This window comes from Triturus cristatus, chromosome 5_2, assembly GCF_964204655.1.
Source record: "Triturus cristatus chromosome 5_2, aTriCri1.1, whole genome shotgun sequence".
In the NCBI taxonomy this organism is placed as follows: domain Eukaryota; kingdom Metazoa; phylum Chordata; class Amphibia; order Caudata; family Salamandridae; genus Triturus; species Triturus cristatus.
Genome location: NC_140588.1, coordinates 578683629 through 578704063, shown reverse-complemented (window position 1 = coordinate 578704063; position 20435 = coordinate 578683629). Strand labels below are relative to the sequence as shown.

Sequence of the window (20435 nt, the reverse complement as noted above, 5' to 3'; positions counted from 1 at the left end):
GTCTGGCCCTTGAGTTAGATAAGTGTGAGGAAGTAGCGGCCTGTCTGAGGTAGATCGTGAGGGAGATCATGGATGTTTGCGTAGTAGTGGAGAATGACTACAAAGCCAGAAATTTTAGATGACATACATTTATTCATTCCCCCCTAGATCTGGCGAGGCTCTCCTCTTGTTCGTGCTTTCTTGGGAGAAATCCATTTCTTGCCGAGTCTGACATTGTAGATAGCTGGACAGATCATTGGGTCCTTCGAAGATGTGCGTTCTGCCTTTGTCAGTGATTCTGAATTTCGTAGGGCCTATGAATGTGAAGAGGATGTTTTCCTTCCTTAATCTATCTCTTTGGGCTAGAAATCCTTTCCTTATGTCCACTGTGTGTTTGGAGTAGTCTTGGGTGAGGATGATTTTTCTTCGGTATGCTGTAATCTCAGAGGCTTGCATATTATGGGGCGTGGTGTAGCCTTATTTGATGTTCTGTAGGCAGGAACTCTGTAAGCCTTGTCTAGCTCCAGCGGCAGGTCAAACTTTAAGTTAGTAAGTTTAAGCATCATGTCCTGTATGAAAGCAATGCATGACCCACATTTCTCCTCTTCACCCTCGGCGACCCCTAGTATTCTGATGTTCCCCCTCCTGTTGCGGTCGTCTAATTCTGCTGTTTGTCTTCGGAGCATTGCTATGGTTTAGGAAAGTTCTAACAAAGCCTTGTTTGCCTTTTGTTCGCTATCCTCCACATCACTCACCCTCTGTTCTACTTCTGTTAATCTATTGTTCGCTGCATGTATGCCCGCTCTGACTGCAGCCATTTCCAGCTGGATAGCATCCGTGGTTTGCTTAGTCGATTTTGCTAGGTCATGTACTTCTGCCAGTTTTTTCAAAATCATGTCCAGCGTGCTGTTGATGTCTGGTCTTTGTTTGATAGGAGATTCCAGAGTGCCACTCTTATTCTTTTTGGGCTGCTGCGTGAGTTTCCCGTCATTACCAGCCATGGCTACTAGCCCTCTTTTCTCCTGCTGTAGGCTGAGCCTTCCTCTGACTTTCCGCTCAATGGTTGGTTCTCTTGTGATCCTCCCTTGTTGAAACTTAAATAGCGCTTTTGTCTCTCCTCGGTTTCGGCACAGTTTCTGAGCAGATGGGCTGATGTTGGGCTTGGTGTTCTTGCCGAATGTGCTTCCTCCAATGATCTCTGGACCACTCTGTATGATGGGTTTATGTCGGCTGGCCTGAGATTTTTAAAAGGGGCGATCGAGGTGATGTTTAATGCTATTGTCCTATTTCCCTACTTGACACAACGTCCAAATTGATGGGCAGAATCCTTTTGGAGAGACTGGAAATCTGGGACACTGGTAACTTAATCCTTACAGACTCACAGTGTGGATTCAGAAGGGACATAGGGACTGTTGAGCAGTGCATCAACTTCCAATTAATAATTAGTAAATATACAGTTGCCAGAAAGGGTCATTTACACTTATGTTTTGTCGATCTCGCAAGTGCTTTTGTCTTAGTAAATTATGTAAAATTATGGCAGACCTTGGCTGCCATGGGCGCTCCAAGCGATATTATTGCCTACCGGTCATGAATGTATAAACAATTAACCACAAGAGTTCAATATGGGCCTGGAGGAGAGTGTACTGCCCGTTTTAGAGTAACACGTGGGATTAGGCAGGGCTGTGTTCTTGCCCCACTCAAATGGAGTAGACGAATGTCTGCAAACGTTGAAAGCTGATGCCTCTAGAGTTGGTAACCGCGTCGTCCCTACTTTGCTTTATGCAGATGACGCGGTTCTTCTGCCTAGAACGGCTAACGGGGTCCATTGTCTAATTGAGAAATTTGAAGAATATATGCAGGAAAATGATTTAATACTCAATTTGAAAAAAAACATTTACGATGGTCTGTGGAAAAGGGAAGCCAAAGACTAGGGCACACCATGTACATAGGGTCCCCATTGCATAAACACATTCATTCTTGTACTTAGGCCTGTTATTTTCATCAAACGGCCATTGGGGACCACATATTGATTCCTGCAAATCAAAATTTACATGGATAACAGAGGCAATTTTTAGATTCTCAAACAAAAATGGGGAATAAGCCAATTTGGGATATTCTAAGTGCCTTACTGGAACCTGTTATGGTGCTGCGCTTTGGGAACGGTCAACCATGCCATCCTCCAGACCCAATAAAATATCTTCTTAAGAAGATTGCTAGCCGCTCCCAACTCTACCTCCATATATATTGTTCATATAGAGCTTGCTGCCCCTGACATTAATGATTCTATTAGTGCAGCAGGCCTTAGTGTCTGGTATGGGATCTGGAGTAAGGAGGGACCTATATTTAAGGCAGGAAATTATTAAGGACTGCCTCACCTTTGAGCATGGTAAAAAAATCCTTGGCTTATGTATATTAATAACCTTTTAAAAGAATGCGCTGAGAACATTGATTTTAATAATCCTGTACAAATTCTTAGTAATAGTAAAAAGGAATTAAAAACTGGGCTCATAGAATCAAGGGAATGGTTAAGAGAAGTCGAGGCAAACTCAAAACAGTTGATTTGGGTATACTGTGACAGACCCTTTGGACCAGGAATACAAAGCTACCTACTCCAGGTCTCGAACATAAGACATAGTTTCTATCCTGCAAGGCTAAGAGTGGGGACATCCACTTTTTAATAGCTTTTCCAACCATGGGCAAGTGGAAACGACATCTCCCAAAGTGCCCCTGTGATGGAAAATCGGACCAGACAACCTTACATTTTATTTTATTTTGTGATTTTTACGGAGACATTTTACCCCCATTATTTTTAAAGGAAAATTGCTTTTGATTTTATCTGTAATTAAGAAAATGAAAGAGTTTTCAATGCGGTGGTGGTTAATATCTAAATGGCAATTAAAAGAAGAAAGTCTAATTCATACCTAGAGGCTCTACTCTACGGAGATGACAGGACATACACTGACTAGCGATGCCCAGGGATGTTGTGTCATACATATTGCACTTGGGCACTTTATGTACAAATCATCTCCTGTGTTTGATTCTTTATTGTACTATGTTTATTATGCTCATATATTTATAGAATAATTTTTAACTTCTTATGTGTTCTAATGTACCGATTATGATGAATTGTGAATATGATGATTATTTTTTTAGAATGCTTTTATGGTTGTACTATTTCTTTTAACCGAATAAAGCTGAATTGAATTGAATTGACAATGTCTGGGCATCTATGGGACCTCCCTCCCAGTCACCAGTGACCGAATTCTAGTAATGTCCTTCCAAAAATGCGTTAGCTCCAGGCAAATCCAAATCATATGATAAAACGCAGTCCTCTTCTCACCATACCTCGAGCATTTCACTCCCTTCACTGCGAAAGGTCTTGCAATTCTTCCAGGCATAAGGTATATCCTAAAGAGCACATAAGCACATAAAAATTTCACTCTACCGGATGCGCCGCGCAGGGCCTTCAGCTGGAGGCTTCCAGCTGGCGCCCTTTGGGACCAGGTATTCCGGGAAGAAATCGGGCCGCCATAATGGAATATTTTGAAACCAACACTAGTTATGTGGCCGCCCCATCCACGCTATGGGAGGCATTTAAAACCGTCATTAGGGGCAAGTGCATCGCCAAACAGACTGGTGTTTTGCGAACACTGAGGGACGATTTAAGGCGGCCAGAGAGGGAAATTCGTTTACTATAACTGGATTTCTTCGAGACTAACGAACTCTCAACCCTTGGGCAGATTAAAGCTAAAATAGTAGAGTTCGAGGAGGCACCACACAGGGAAATGCACTTCTTAGGTCAGGAAGCACGCGCCCGCCAATATGACGAAGGTAACCGTGCCGGCAAAACCCTTGCGGGTCTCCTTAAAAAACTATGGGCGAATGACTATGTAAGTGAACTACGCACGGACAAGGACATGGTTGCGATCGGGCAGGACGTAGTTCAGGCCGAAATTATTGGGTATGGTTCCTCGTTATACGCCGCTTGCCAGCTGGAGGCACTCCCAGATTTAACTTCTTTCTTTGACTTAATTGAACAAATATGGCTTAGCGATGCCCACCGTAAATATCTGGCCGAACCATATACAGAGGAAGAGGTGATTCAGGTAATTCGGGGGCCTGCCAGGGGATAGGTCGCCGGCACTGGACGGATTCACTGCCGCCTTTTACAAGGATATGCGCTGCTTCTCGTGCCCCACCTCCTCAACATGTATGAGGACTCGCTTGAGCGGGCGTCCTTTCCCCCTCCCTCCGTGAGGCACTTATAGTGACTATTGTTAAGCCAGACAAGGACCCTCGGCTCTGCGATTCATATGGGCCACTATCAATGATCAACATTGACAACAAGATCCTTGCTAAATTTCTGGTTATGTAGTGGCTTCCATTGCTCCCCACAATTCTTAGACCCGACCAATGTGGCTTCGTCCCGGGTAGGAGCACTGCTCACAACCTCCACACCCTTTTCGCGGTGATGCAGGAGGTGGACCTCTCCCTCTCCGCTGCAGCCATTTTCCTGGACGCAACGAATGCGTTAGACACACTAGAATGGCCTTACCTGTTCTCGCTACTTGTCCGTATAGGCATGAGCCCGGCCTTTCTCCAAAAGATCGCATTACTCTGTACCTCCCGACTGCGGGTTAATGGAGTGTTCTCTTCCCCGATTACTGCTGCTCGCGGCACAAGGCAGGGATGGCCACTCTCTCCCCTCCTTTTTGCCAAAGCCATGTTGCCGCTGACGGCCAGGCTACGGCAACACCATGCTCGGAGGGGGCTTGATTTTAAACCTAGGGTAATTTTAGAGTCCATGTATGCGGATGATGTCACCCTATATGTTAACCATCCGGCGAATAATCTCAATCCCTTTATCCGCGAAATCACTAGATTTGGTGGCCTTTCGGGCATTAATATCAATTGGGGGAAATCTCTGATTTTTCCAATCACTGCCGCCACAGATACGTTTCAATCAGAATTCCCACTTAAATGGGCGAACTACCCAGTGAAGTACCTGGGTATCTGGATCAGCAGGGATCATGAGGAGTTGTGGAGATACAATTATGGCAGGCTCATGGACTGGCTAGAGAGTAGACTCCCCCGCTGGAATGCGCTCCCCCTCTCTTTGGCTGGACGAATCGCCATTGACAAAATGGTAATACTTCACAAATTTCTATATGTCTTTATAAACCTCCGCTCCCTCTCACGTCTGAGTTCACGAAGAGGCTTCGCTCTAATTTGATATCTCGTGCTTGGGCAGGCAACATCGAGTCGCTTGGGAGACCCTCACGCTTCCGTTCGAGCAAGGTGGCCTGGGAGCGCCTGATATGGAGCTTGATTATAACTGCGAGCGAGCTCAATTTGGCTTCCACTGGATCTATTCAACTCCATTTATGGCAGACACGGCCCCTGAAAGTGACCAAGCGGACCCAACCCTGCTGCATATGATGCTGTTCCGTTCGCAAACCCGTCCACGGCCTGGAATTGATAATAGGTTGTACGGTCTGGGTATGGTGGCAGCTTCGTCGCAGAGCACAGCTGGACACTCTGTTTGCGCCGTGGGTGCCGCTTGCCAGACATCTGGCATTGCCTTTCACAGAGGATGTGGGGGTCTGTCAGAGACTACGCACACTCCAATTGCACACTCATGAGGGTGCTTTTCTAGATGGCATCTTCATCGGACTAGACGCCGCCTTTGGCGAAGAACATACCGACCTCCTCGACAGAATGACATACTTCCAACTGCGGGTGGTGCTGCGCGCACAATATGCTTCGTTCCCGGTCACTCCCCCCAATTTCCACGTACTGGAGGCATTCCTGACCAGTCCCTCACCCCGCAAGCTCATAACACGCCTATACTCCGGCATGCAGCGCGGGTCCCCGATTAGCATACCCCCTGCCCAGCATAAATGGGAGGACAGTTTGGGAACCCCGCTTGAGGAAGGGGTATGTGCCTATTGCTGCACACAGTTCATGGACTTGTCACCCAACTACAGACTTAGGCTTACTCACTTCAAATACCTCCACAGACTATATAGGACCCCTGTATGATAGTGCGAAGTCGGTTTGAGCATGGATGCGAGATGTATATGCTGTGGAGCGTCTGAGGCCTCCTTCATGCACCTGGCATGGGACTGTATGGATGTTGCAAGATATTGAGACAGTGTGTTTGACGCGCTGGATAAAATGCTGGGGTGTAGGCTGGAGCGTTCACCGCTATTTGCTCTCTTGGGCTATGTCAAGGAACTGCCAGCAGAAGTCAGAACATTGGCAGTGATGATGCTGCTATTGGAAAAAAGGCGTGTGGCTATCTGTTGGGGCTGTAAGCGTAAGCCGAATAGGGACGCATGGCTGAGGGACGCAGCTTTCTGCCACAACCAACTGTCTGAATTTTGGGATCTAATGCCTGCACCGGTGTGCCCCCGCATTATCTAGAGCCACTGCTAAGCATCCTACGCACTTACCTAGCTGACCGCGCACATGCCTCCGAAGTAGAGGCATAGACGTATGTGAGTATGCCTGAGATAAAGGAGGGTTCTGCCTTGCACATTGGCATGCCCTTCGCTCCAATGGGACCAAGGGAGATATACCTTCCTGCCTCCCTTACCCCCTCCCCTCTCTCCCCTTCTCTCCTTACTGTCTACCCCCCTCTCCCTTTTTGTTCTTCCCCACTTTCTTCTCTTCTAGTATGCTCTTAGATACCCTCTCCTTTCCATGGACTTACGGATGCGGCCCTCCAGACTGCCCTCTGCACTGGCAGAGACTCTGCAGAATACAAAGCCCTGTAAACACTGTTGAATTATCAACCCATCCGCAATTATCATTGTATTCTTGAATGTCGATCTGTAACTGCCTGCCCTCGTATGCATCTTCAGTACCAATTCCGGCCAGAGCAGCATGTCGTAACCTGTATGTTCTAAAATTTATAAATAAAGTAAAAAAAATAAATAGAAAAAAGCACATAAACATTAATATGTTTAAACCTGCCATTGCAATAAGTCGATGTAATGTTGAGTTAGTTTGTACCATATGACCATTTTGCAGGAGAAATGTGTAAGGAAATGCCTCTTTTTTCACGATCACCCCTAAAGATTTGGACTGATGCTGCTGGTTTTTCGATTCTGAGAGTGCACTGAGGCCTGCTAAACAGACTTCAGTGCCAGCATTCTAACCCATTACAAAGTATATGTTGAATTGGCTAACCTCAATTGGTATATGCTGCTTTACTGATAAGTCCCTAGTATATGGTACCAAGAATACCCAGGGTATGTAAGACTAAGTGTTCTCCCAGATCTACAGCGCTGGTTGTGGCACCCTGTGTGGGACAAAGTGCAAAAGGGTTCCCAGCCTGCTACTGCATGCTGGAAGAGCGGTTTTAAACTGCTTGTTCAGCTTTGCTATATAAACTAACGACTAAGCCCCCACTTCCCTTAACAACACATGTAAGTGTTCCCTAAGGAAGGCCTATGGAGACAAGAGTCAGGGAGCAATGTATTATTAAGTAGGACTTATACGTTAAACCTGTCCTGACAGCAAAAATTAAAAACTGTTTTTTTTCTGTGGAAAACATATTAGCCCCATTACGGGCTGACCCCTCAGCCCGGCTAACATGTGAATGGGACAATTAAATTGTTTAATTCAAGGTATCAAACTAATTATGGCATGAAACACAACTTGATGCCCAAGGCAAATGTAATATCACTTTTAAGGAAAAGCAACTTTAGAAAGGTCCACACCGTAGCCCAGTTTGTCCAGAGACCTCACCCAGTTGCTTAATCTCCTGGGACGTAGTGTGAAAGACTTCCAGGCTTAGGAACAATGGTATCCTACTTAAGAGGGAGGTGTTGCCTCCCCTTAGAGGAAACCACTTAGTTTGTTGGCCCAAAAGGCGAGCTTCAAAGGAGAAGCCACTTTTGCTGGCAAATGTTGATCACACTCCTGAGGGGTTGCTCTTTTGTTCAGGTAGACAGGCTGGCAGCGGGAACAGAGAGGTGAGACCAGTGTCCAGACCAGTTTTCCCAGGGGTGTGTAGTCCACAGGTATCCAGCCCTCTAGGGTGGGCTACCAAGCTCCTAACATCCAACGAAGGGTCCAGACATCTTGGAAGTGGGCAGAATAGTACACCCCGGGATTGCTAGATACCACGCATAGCTGGCAGCAATCACAAGGCAGGAGAGATCGCATTATCCCCTATGGCAATTTCTTGGCATACATATGGCACCCTTGACACAGCTCACCTCAGATTACTACAGAACTGGAGAAAGGACCAAATAAGGACTGCTCTGCTGACCTCTGGACCTGGCAAAGAGATGATGTACTGTCTGCTAGACTGCACCTGCTGCACTTAGGGCAAGCAAAGAAAGGGCTATACCAGTGGCTGCAGGCTTGAGGAAAAGCTACTCCCAAACCCCAGACCAAAGAATAACTCCAAGGGTCAGTCAGCTGAACCAGCAGCAGGGACATCAAAGCCCTACTCAACAAGTCAGTAATCACTTTTGGAGAATCGCTGCTGACCGACACTGATCGCCACACAAGACCGATCCTCAACAGCCAAAAGTTGCACCTGAGTCTGCAGGTCCGGGAGTGTCATCTGAGTCCAGATTGGTTGCCCAAGAGGGACACTAGTCTCCACCAAAAGATACCACTGGACCCGCTGTGAACGGAGACCAGTAGCCCAGCAGCAGCAGGCCTTTTTCTGGCTCAAAGAGAACTTTGAGGGACTCTGACTTCTGTAGTCACAGTCGCCCCACCTGACCAGTGGACCTTGCAGTAACCACAAGGACACCCACATCGACCACACAGCATCCAAAGCATCTTGAGCATCCCCATCATCAGGAACACCCCATTACAGCCTACAGCTGTTGTGGTGCAAAATTCAGAAGTGGACTAGAGAATGCTTTGATGACTGGGTGACTGCTCAAATACACCTTAGTGGCCACCCTGACCTTCTCCTTGCTTGATATTGTCACCCTAGTGTAGCTGTATAGCCAAACGCAACTCTTTCAAACTTTTCAAAAGTCTGCGAACTTTATGGTTACTAGTACTTATTTGCAGTTGTGACTAAAAGAACTGAGATTTACGTTTTCTCATCATCATCAAGAAATCTTTATTCGATTATTACATCATGAAAGATACACTACAACAAAGTAAGAAGAAAAATAAAAAAGAATACAAATTAAAATAGAGAAGACACAGAGTCTAAAGTCCTTGTAAATATTAAATATCTCTAACTGGGTCCAGCCCAAGAGAACACTACTAAAACAGAAATAAACCAACATAACGGTCTTTCCATAACAGGATAAAAATGATGAAAACTAAAAACAAACACAGGGCCACATATACAATTAAATATCAAGAGTAGAAAGTTCTGGAGGAAAAATCCTCTTCTCGATGGATCTGCGTATGGCCCATGACCAGCTAAGAAATTTGGCCATTGCGATGACTATATCCTCTCGAGTGTTGGTTCTCAAGATACGCAAAGCTATTTTATGCGATCTAGTACCTAGGTTAGAGCATATCGGCTTAAGCCATTTGTGCCTAGGATAAGCAAAGGCAGGACATACAAACAGAACGTGAGTGGTTGACTCTTCCTGTGTTATACAAGTAGGACAGAACCTGTCATAACCACCCTTCCATTTGTACCTATAAAAATTGAGAGGGAGGGTCCCCACTCTGAATTGATGGTATAGTTTGCGGTCATCTGGTCTGGAAATAAAATTCCAGTAAGGTTCAAAACTACTTATATACTTGTGATCCATAAAGAGGCCAGATAGTGAGCTGCTACTTGTCACTGACCATGATTTGCTGAACCTGGATTCCCAATATAGGGCTTTGAAATCTGATTTGTTAGGAAATTGGTTGCCCCTAGGATCTAACCACAGGTGGCCCAGCCCCATGTCATACAAACCACTTTTAATATGTTGGAGCCAGACTATTCTCCTGTGCTTGTCTAGGTCCTTAATGTACCAGATTGCATTAGCATAAGATAGTAGCTCAGGTGTAGTCCACAACCTTCTCCAGTAGGAGAGAGGTCTAAATCCAGCATCGTCGTCGAACGCCCTACAGCCCAAGTCTAACAATAAAGGCTGAATGGGTGTTTTGACTGGGGGAGGGCGGTCAATGAGCGCAGAAACTTGTTTTGGGCTATGACTAGGGGGGATAAGTTATCAAAGCCCCACATCTCCGCCCCGTATATAATTGATGCTCTTATTTCCCTTTATACAGGGCAATGGCAGACCCCACCGGTTTTGTGTACGAAGCTCTATGTTCTTTCAGTAAGGCACCAGCTAGTTGGTTGTGTTTGAGTACAAGTACTTCTGTTTGTGACTTCCAGGTCAACCTTCTGCCCATGGTGATCCCCAAATATGTAAATGTGTCAGTTTGTTCTGGGGGTATATCATTCATTGACACTTTACTCTTGTTTTTGTGCAACACCATGTACTTAGTCTGATCAACATTAATAGCCAGATCATGATTGTTGCAAAAGACCATAAATCTATCTAAGGCCCGCTGCAAACCTGATTGTGTTTTGGACAATATAAGCGTATCGTCTGCAAACATGAGGAGTGGGACCTTAGAGCGATCTAATGAAGGAGCGTCGGTTGGGTAATTTGCGAAGTAGGAAATAACCCTGTTTATAAACAAAGAAAACAGTGTGGGTGCTATAACACACCCCTGCCTTACGCCCCAGTTTACAGGGAATTTGTCAGTTAACTCGCCCTGTTGTCCCCATCTAACTTGTGCGTAGTTAGAGGTGTGGAGTTTGACTATAAGGGATAGGAGCGCCAGAGGCATACCTGCCTCCTTGAGAGAATCCCACAACTTGCTACGGGGGACTTAATCAAAAGCAGATTTTAAATCTACAAAAGCTGCAAACAAAGTCCCCCCGGATAAAATGACCGTTCTCCAATAAATCATTGTAAACCTAAATACCTGGTCAATTGTGCTTACATGTGACTTAAAGCCAGCTTGATAGATAGATAGTACCTGAAACTCATCAATCTATTCATTAACTCTAAATAATATGGTCCTAGCCACAATTTTTTGTAGAGAGTCAATTAGACTGATAGGTCTATAATTACAGGGACAAGAACGATCTCCCTTTTTAAAGATAGGGATAATTTCCGCACCTTGCCAGGAGGCAGGCAATGGTGCACCCCGTGCCAAGGCATTTATCAAAATAAAAATGTAATTAGCCCAGTTTTTTTTATCTGATTTAAAAAGATCCGTAGGAATACAATCCAGTCCGGGTGCCCGGCCTACCAGTGCTGCTTCTATGGCTGCCTCGATCTCCGCCAGGCCGAAGGTTAAAACCTCAGTTGTTGCAATATCATTGTAGCCAGACACAGGGGTTAAGGGGCATGTGAACTGGGCTTGATAGTGAGAAACCCATTTATCAGGAGGGACATTATTATGGGGAGTAGGCTCAGACGCCCCACTACCCCATTTTATTAAATGCCAGAATTTCAACCAGTTCTTCTCTTGGGAAGCTTTGGTTAACTCCTCCCATCTATCCTCATCAAAGCTCTGCTTTGCCTTAAAGAGCACCCTTTTGTACGTAACCCTAGCTGTTTTAATCGCCTGAATATCATTTGATTTGATCGCTAGGGAAAGCAGTTTGAAAGCTGCTGAACAATCTTGGTCATACCATTTGGCTGATTTAGATAAGGTAGATCTGCTTTCCTTCCTTTTAGTAGTGAGTAATAATTTCAATTTGACAAAAAGAGCCTCATGTTCTCCCATTAGACACTGAGGAGGTTCTTCTAGGAAATTAAAAGCTGAGAGGGTCATAAGTGTTTCCTCAAGAGTCTTTTAAAGCAGACTTTGGGTACTTGCATTTTCAGATATTAGAGCCCACTTCAATCGACGAAGATCACTTGTTAACACAATATCTCCTTCCAGCATTTCCCGAGGAGGACTAATACTCACAGATGGCTTCATTGCTAACCTCATAGATAGAGGATCATGGTCACTTTCTGGTCTATTGATCACGACCATATCCAGCAAAGTAGACCATAAATCCAAACTAACACAAATGTAATCGATCCTGCTGCCACTCTTCCCATTAGAGAAGGTGTTACTACCATTACTATCTGATAACGTTCTCCCATTTGCGGATCTCAAGCCCCACTCCAAAGAAAAACTTTTGAGTTGGAGGGCCGCTTCAGTCCACTTCTTAATGGGAGCTATGGACAGAGATGGAACACCCCAGTTAGAGTCCTCTTCTGCACTAAGATTACCATCTTCGAACCCTAGGGGCTCAAAAGTACAATTGAAATCACCCATAATCACCAGTGGTTTGGGGCCTACTAACTCGTTAATAAAAGAGTCCAAATGCTGAATAATAGGAGATGATCTACCCCCCACTAGCCCTCGCGAATAGATGTTAATTAAAATAAAAGCTAGCTCACCTTCCCTCGTTACTTTTAAGGCCATAGTGTCCCCATCATCCATGGGCATTTCCCTAATATGAAGGAATGAGTGCTGCCTGACCCAGATTAATAATCCCCCACTAGGTCGGCCTTTCCCTTTAGTGGTAGCCACTTTCCCGTAAGCCAGATAGCCCGGGCAATGAATAATGGTCATCGACCAAGTCTCTTGTAGCACAATAAAATCATGGCTGTCCACCAAATTCGCCCAGTCAGTAGATGGAAGTTTGGAGGACAATCCGGCAACATTCCAGGACATCAGAGAAAGATTTGCGCGAAGTGTATTCTCATTAAAATCCTGTGTTTCCATAGCAGAAGGAGTCAGCTGTACTCTTAATAATTTAGACCCTTGATCAAATTTTGGGGCTACTGGGGAAAATGTCTGATGGCTATGGCCCTTTCCACACTCCTCGATGGAGTCCATGACAGGAAGGGTACATTGTGATAGTCAATCGCAAGCATCTAAGTCAGATAGTGGTGCAAACCTATTATGAGCAGGGGCCTCAAATAGTCTAGGGGCTGGTCTCAAATTTGCTCTCAGTGGTCCATACCCCATAATGAAGTTCTGAGAATAAGATAATTGAGGACCTTGCTTATAAAAAAAACCAAGTGGTAAGACCGCTATTGAGTCGTCATTAGGCCTTAATGGCCCACCCAAGATATCCAGTATTACTCTGGGAGACTGTATGTTATCAAAATTTACTATCACGCAGTCACCCTTCAGTTCCTTCCTTAGGGGGCCTACCCACAAAGTACGTATGATCATATGATTAAGGATATCTTCATCCCAAAATCCGGCTCCCTTTAATTTAGAATTAAGCCAGTGTCTGGTTTTGGAAAGAAGTTGCCCAGTGGATTCAAGGTGTCTATTCTGAGTCTGAGGCACATTGCTCAAAATAACCACTAAGGGTGCTGCAGCCGGCGGTAGATGGAGGGATCTACTATCCATCCAAGGTCCTTGTTTACCCCTATCACCATCCGTATGAGCTTGTGAGGGGATTCTTACCCTAATTTGGGGATTACTATTTGAACCACTTCTGCTGTCATGTGGTTGACCATTAATCTTATTAGCTGCGGTCGATTTGAGCTCCACGAGGGAGCACATAGATGTTTGTGCAAATTCGCCTGATGTATTACCCTGATCGACCAAATTCCTAGGAGGCGAAGAAGGCCTGTTAATTATAACTGGGGGCTTGACGATGCCCTCCCCCCTTATTCTTGGATCCCTAGCAGGTGATCTTAAGGGGTCTATTGTGGTCTGGGATAGAGGAATACTATCATACCTATCGTTACTAAGATTAGTAAGGGTCTGTAGAGTGGCCTGTTGGCCGTCTTTAACAAAGGACTTCTTGTTTTCAGAGTTAGCCATCTTAGAGAACTGATTTAGGTTTCCCTCTATTTTGTTCACTCTATAGATAATAGGGGTTAATAAAGTAAACATAAGATTCTCTAGTCTACGCCACATATCTGCTCCACCTCGAAGGCTAAAATCTCCAATAACTGGAGAGTTCGGATCGGGAATTATAGTAGAGGGGAGGACCTGTCCGTTACCCAGATTTAGTGTCGCAGCATTGGCTTGGGTGTTAAGCCTCGCGACTTTAGCAACAGAGGGTCTTTGTGGGCCACCACCCCTCTTCCTTTTAACTGTAGTGTCAGAAATAACATCGGAGGGCTTGGTCTTAGTAGTAGCGGCAGCTCTGGCAGGGGCTCTTTTCTTTTTACTACGAACCACTACCTGCACGGGAGAGGGAGAGTTGGAGGGGTTCTCCTCTGCCTCACTAATGCTGTGGAATTGGGTGTCCGATGTTTCAATAACCTCCATCTGCAAAGCAAGTGAGGAAACGTGGTCGGGGAGCGAGATACAGCTAGTGGACCCAGGGAAGATCTCTTGTTCAGCAAAGGTTCCAGAGATAACCGTCGCTCCGTATTAGCAATCTCTTTTTCCAGCACTGAGGTTGCTCTTATTGGTCGAGGGTACCCACCACCCCTCCCCCAAAGACAGAGCAACCTTTTTGGTATCCCTCCTATTCATTATAAAACAGATCTCTGCAAAATAGAATGAAATAAGTAGAGAGAAACAAAGAATACAAAAATAAAGGAACAAAATACGAATAATGACTTTCAGCTAATAGGGACACCACCAGGTCACCATGCCGGCGTTGGAGGGGTGGCCCAACCCGACCCCCTTTGGCCTCTGACGGGCTCACACGGGCCTGCCCTTGGCCCGGGCTTTGCCCGAGGCGCGCCCACACGCGTCCCGCGCAGCGGGAGCGGCGAGGTCCTAAAGTAGCCCCCGGCACAAGTGAGGGAAATGAGAGTATCCAAGGAGGATCCTGGGACTTTGAGTCCCTTGTAGCACTCAGCAGGGTCCAACAGCAGCTCAAAGGGCGAGGCGGCTCCCGCGCAGCGTGAGCGGCGAGGTCCTAAAGTAGCCCCCGGCACAGGTGAGGGAAATGAGAGTATCCAAGGAGGATCCTGGGACTTCGAGTCCCTCGTAGCACTCAGCAGGGTCCAACAGCAGCTCAAAGGGCGAAGCGACTCCCGTGCAGCGGGAGCGGCGAGGTCCTAAAGTAGCCACCGGCACAGGTGAGGGAAATGAGAGTATCCAAGGAGGATCCTTGGACTTCGAGTCCCTCGTAGCACTTAGCAGGGTCCAACAGCAGCTCAAAGGGCGAAGCGGCTCCCCGTTTCTTTAAACATCTATATCTCTGGAACCTCCAGTAGATTTTGCTCAGTTTGGTACCTAAAAATTCATAAAAATAGAATCTATGTTTATAAATTGGGTGTTGTATTTCTTTTGTGTTGCATGGATTTCTTATTTCTTTGTTTGGTGCTTCCAAATGCTTTGCACTAGTTCCTTAGTTTAAGCCTTGCTGTTTGAAGCCACGGCTACCAAGGGTTGAGCTAAAGGTTTTGCAAATGAGCCTGACTTGGCCCAAGACATTTTTTGTGAGTATATGGCACGGAAAGGTCGCACAACCATACCATATAATACATCGAAATCCTCACTGAATGTATTCACATCTAACTGACTGCATGACTCACAAATGGTTGAGTCCAAATGTTTGTAGGAACCTGGATACTTTCACAGCAGGGCAACCAAGTTGGTTCATAAACAAATAAAGTTCACAGAGAAGATGTGCATTGGAGCAAGCCCAGTGGCTAAAATGATTATCGGCAATGAAGAGGGGAGAGGATGTAGCCTTACGGCTAGAGCGTCAAGCTTGAAGCTGGAGGAACGGGGTTTGAGTCTCAGCAACAACGCTCAACATCCTGTGATTCTGGGCAAATCACTTAATCTCCTCTTGCCTAACAAAATTGAATGTGTCCATCTGTAACGGAACCGGTGCTCATATAAAGCGCTCTGATACCCCTTCGTCTCGGGTCTAGTTTGCGCTACATAAAACTCTACAAAAACAAAAAAAAACAGTTCAAGTTATTCTATTAGGAGTACTTTGGTTAGGTCAAGAGTTATGCTAGAGATCCTTGACACAAGAGGCACACCGTGTTAAAGAGGTTTTTCCTTCCAGAAGAAAACTCAAATACTGGCCTTTACAAAGAAAGCTCATTGGTGGGCACCAGCAGTAGACGGTTGACATCAGATATGAGCAGAAAATGTTTATGTTGCATGCAAGACACTTGTGTAACTGCATACATCCCTCAGTCACACACAGAAAAGGTTATTTGCTCAGGTGTAAGAACGATCACTCTAACTAAAAAGGCCCCCTATTTTTCTCAAAGCTGGACAAGCATAGTTTACTCTAAAGAAGGCATTTATCGCTTAGAAAGGAATGGCAAAGTTCTCCAGTACTGCCCACTCTCAGGGAACACTTGGCACTGACCTGGAGTGATGTTTTTGCTCTTGTCTTGGTCTCTTGAGTGCTGGTGAACTCTGCAACACATGTCATCCTTCCCCTTCACCTTCAGCACAAGTTCACGGTTCAGGATTGTGTGCCCTGCCAAGAGATACACATGATTACGGCCTTAGTTGTTTACAATGTACGAGATTGACTGGTGGCATGGCCTACTCGCAAAGACGGCAGACGCATAATCCAGGGATACTGCCACATTTCCCACCATCCATAGGAATTTTTATCCACCAGATGCCCTGATCCAATGCTCTTGCACAAGGGAAACTACCAAGAGTAACACTAGGCAAAGGAGGAGCAGTACGGGAGAGCACTTTACCTGGGAGGCAAGACAGTAGGCAAGATGAAGGTCGGGGCTTGGTACCTGTGGAAGCCTTGCCTGTGGTACTGCTGAGTGGTGGGCCAACCCCGTAGCCTTCCTACAGACTCCACAGAGGGGCAGAGTATTTAAAGGTTCACTTGTAGAGCAGGGGCCCTCAGTTTCTCCACCCCCGAGCCACCTAGCAGGAGAAGAGAGAGTGGCACAGGAGTAAGAGGCCGGGCAGGCGACCGGTGCCCTAGCGAGGAAGAGAATCATTGGTGCAGCAGACTAGAACCAGCAGAGCAGCCAAATGAAGTGAGTGATGGAGCCCTCACTTCTCAGGAACTCTGTTGGGGCTGCAGTCGACTTTTGCCCAGGTGGTCGGGGGGGGGGGGGGGGGTCTAGGCAACACGGCGAAGGAGGACGGTCAGATGGCCCCCAGTCAGCGCTACTGCTGAGGTGGTACTTGGCTGGGACGTGGGAGTGGGCTGGTGCCACTTCCCCAGGGCGTACCCCAAGACAAAGTTGGGGAACAAGACAAGAGCACAGAGCCAGCAAATGTGGGCCCCTTAGGGGTGGCGTTCAGATGACTCGGCTCTAGGAACGGAGGGTCTCTGTATCCCGTCCAGGGTCTATAAGGGTGGGGGCTTTGTGGCAGCAGATGGAAAGTAGCAGCCTTGCCTATTCTACCTCCTCTTTCTCCCTCTACTGAGGTCCTCCCTCTTGCCAGATTCCACAACCTAGCCCTAAAGAGATTAAAGATGGTTAAAGACAAGGCTGGCTAGTCCCAAGCAGTTATGCAATGGTGCACAAAGACTCTGCAAAACAAGGGTGCAGAGCCCCACAATGTGCCCTCGGTGGGGTGCTCCAGGGAGAAGTTACCTTCACTGGAAACAATTCTAGAAGCCATAAAGGATGCTAGGTCAGAGTTAGATGAAATGGAAGAAATACGAGTTGATGTGTCACTGATATCTTAGGACCGCCGCAATACCAATGAAAGGGTCAATGAGGCAGAAAATCAGATATCAACAGTGGAAGACTGGACAAAAAAACGCACGCTTCACTGGCTTTCCCAGCTGAGGCCACAAGGCACCTGGAAGACAGGATTATGGAGGCTGAGGGAAAAACTTGAAGAAACAATGTCCACAATTGGGCGTGCTGGATAGCAGAGGGCTGAGCTATCGAACAATTTTACCCAATTTAAAACTTGGTTTCCTGGGGACAAACTCTCTTAATGCTTCATTATAGATCGAGCACACAAAACCCAGTTGATAAGGCTGCACCACTAGCGCCCCACTAAGGCCCATCATGGCTCGCCGCCTCAGTTATGTAAATTATCATGAGAGAAGCATGTTCCAGGGATTGCCTTGTTCAACAACTGGAAAAAAGAAATTGTTTTCGGTTTACACATGCTTGGCGCAGCAACAGCAGGGCTCTTTCTTGGCCATCTAACAAACACTCAGAGCCCTACAGCTGTACTATGGACTATGAGTTAGCTTCCAAGGCTGGACATTCTTTCTTGAAACACAAAGAGGCCACCTGGGACTAGGTATAAGAGAGGAAATTACTGACTAAGTGGATCATCTGGAACACTCAACCTAGGCGGCAGTAGGACGTCCACGCCCCCAGAGAAAAAGATCCCAACAGCACCAGAGGGAAACTGGTACTGGTAGAGGGAAGCTTACTTTCTGGGTTAGCAGTAGAGACAAAACGGGAAAATCAGCTGAACAGGAACCGGGAGACGAGGTTGCAGCGGTGGAATTTCAAACCTTTGCTCTTGTGGTGTGCAGGCTGGCCAGCTTCTCCCTGCGGTCATTGTTAATGACGCATTGGTTATGCTTAAAAATGCCTACTACTCTGTTTGTCACATATTTATTACTTTTCAGCTAATGCAACTTTTCTTCTAGTTCAGCATAACCAATACACTACCATATTTCTCACCCTATACCTCTCTCAATAAATCCACTACATCAACTTTCTGACTCATCTCAAACCTCTTTCTACTACTCTACCATACTGCACTATCATATCATATTTCTCACCCTATACCGTTATCAATATCTTTAATCTACATATACTTACTTCCTTTATGCAACTATATGCCCTCCGTGTACTTATCGAGCTATATATTTATTACTTTTCTTCTAGTTCAGCATAACCAATACACTACCCTATTTCTCACACAATATCTCTCTCAATATATCTTCTACCTCAACTCTGACTCACCTCAAACCTTTCTACTACTATTTCCAATGCACTACCCTATTTCTCACCCTATGCCTCTATCAATATATCCTCTACCTCCACTCTCTCATTTGTCCCAAACTCCATACCACTACTATGATTCCCAAAATAACCCTTATTTATTTATAGTTTTATATAGCGCGAACCAGACCCAAGAGGGTATCAGAGCGCTTTACATTTAGGATCGTTGCGTTAAGAGTTACATCAGATACAAGAGCATAGTAAGATACAGTACACATAAACAATGATTCACGAATTCGTAGGAGGGAGGGGAGGAAGGAGTAATAGCGGGGAGACTACGAGGAACTCTGCCCAATGTCCGGCTGGGTAGGTGACGGTCAAGGGGGAAACCAGGGCCAATCTCCTCATTCTCTGTCTAGCAGTTCCACCGGGCATCAGCCATGTTGCTCAGGTCTCAGCATTCAGGAAAACCAGATTTTAGTTTATTTGATTTGAGAAAGGTTATATAGCGCTGGCTAGACCCGGAGGTATCAGAAAGCAAAACCAGAGGATTGTTGCATTACAAGGTATATCTAAAAAGGTTTATATAGCGCTGGCTAGACCCGGAGGTATCAGAGCGCTATACAAGAGGAACATTGCGTTACAAATTACATCAGTTACAATGGTGTAGTAAGGTATAGTCAACAAACAACGAGGATGAGAGAATTTGTAGGAAAGGAGGGGGGGGGGGAAGGGGCCATAACAGGGAGATGAGTCAGATGTCCGGCTGGGTAGGTGAGGGTCGAGGGGGAAACCAGGGCCAATCTCCTCATTAGCTGTCTAGCAACTCCATCGGGCATCAGCCATGTTGCTCAGGTCTCAACGTTCGGGAAAATCAGTTTTGAATAGATACATAGACAACGAGAATAGAGGTAACAGAAGGAGGTGGGAGGGGTTGGAGTGCGCCAACAGCTCAGTATGGGAGTGCCCCAGAGCCACGGGGGTCCCCCACGGCGGTGATTAAGACTGGCCCCAGCCCCCATCCTGACAGGGAAACATGTGCTTTGATTGCAGGAAGGTCCGCCATCTTAAGATCAAGCATCTGGGACAGGCATACCGGAGGTTTGGGAGGTGAGAGGGCATGAATTGCATTAGGCAAGGGAAGGGCTAACATGGTTCACTGAGTAAAAATAAAAAATAAAGGCAAGACGGAGGTCTGTAGCGAGGTGAAACACAGTGTGTGGGCCCCCCCCCCCCCCACGATCAAAGCCTCTCTGTAACCATGTCGCGGGCAGGCCAGTCTTCCGTTATGGCAGCCCTCCCCTACAGGGGGTTGATCGGCAGTGCTGCGCCTCGGGAAGAGAACGGGGGGGTGGGGGACCTCTGTGGATGGTCCGTGAGGGGGTCAGTGATGTCATAGCCTCCGTCCCACGTACTCAGACTGCAGCCCAAGGTCACTTCAGGCGCCATCCAGGTCACGGGCACTCTGGAACGTTGCGGTTCCCTTCCCGGCGCTCCGGCAGCCAAGAACTGCGAAGCCAAACTCCATGCCAGTATTTGTCCCAGCAGCCGCCATTTTGAAGTCAGGCAGGCCACTTGGAGGCTTTTTAACTCGCTGGAGAGTCCCGGTCCTGTTGCCCCCTAAGCCCCCATTGCTGATGCTCGCTGCGTCGTCACTGCTTA

General features: G+C 46.5%; 1 protein-coding gene across 1 annotated transcript in view; it reads right to left on the bottom strand.

The window, feature by feature from the left end:
* The window catches only part of LOC146829024 (uncharacterized), a 177953-nt gene that overhangs the window by 92690 nt on the left and 64828 nt on the right, over positions 1-20435 (bottom strand). Inside the window, exon 4 of the mRNA XM_085607658.1 lies at positions 16241-16354. Within this exon, the coding sequence (XP_085463784.1) occupies positions 16241-16354 (114 nt within the window). The remainder of the gene's footprint in view (positions 1-16240; positions 16355-20435) is intronic.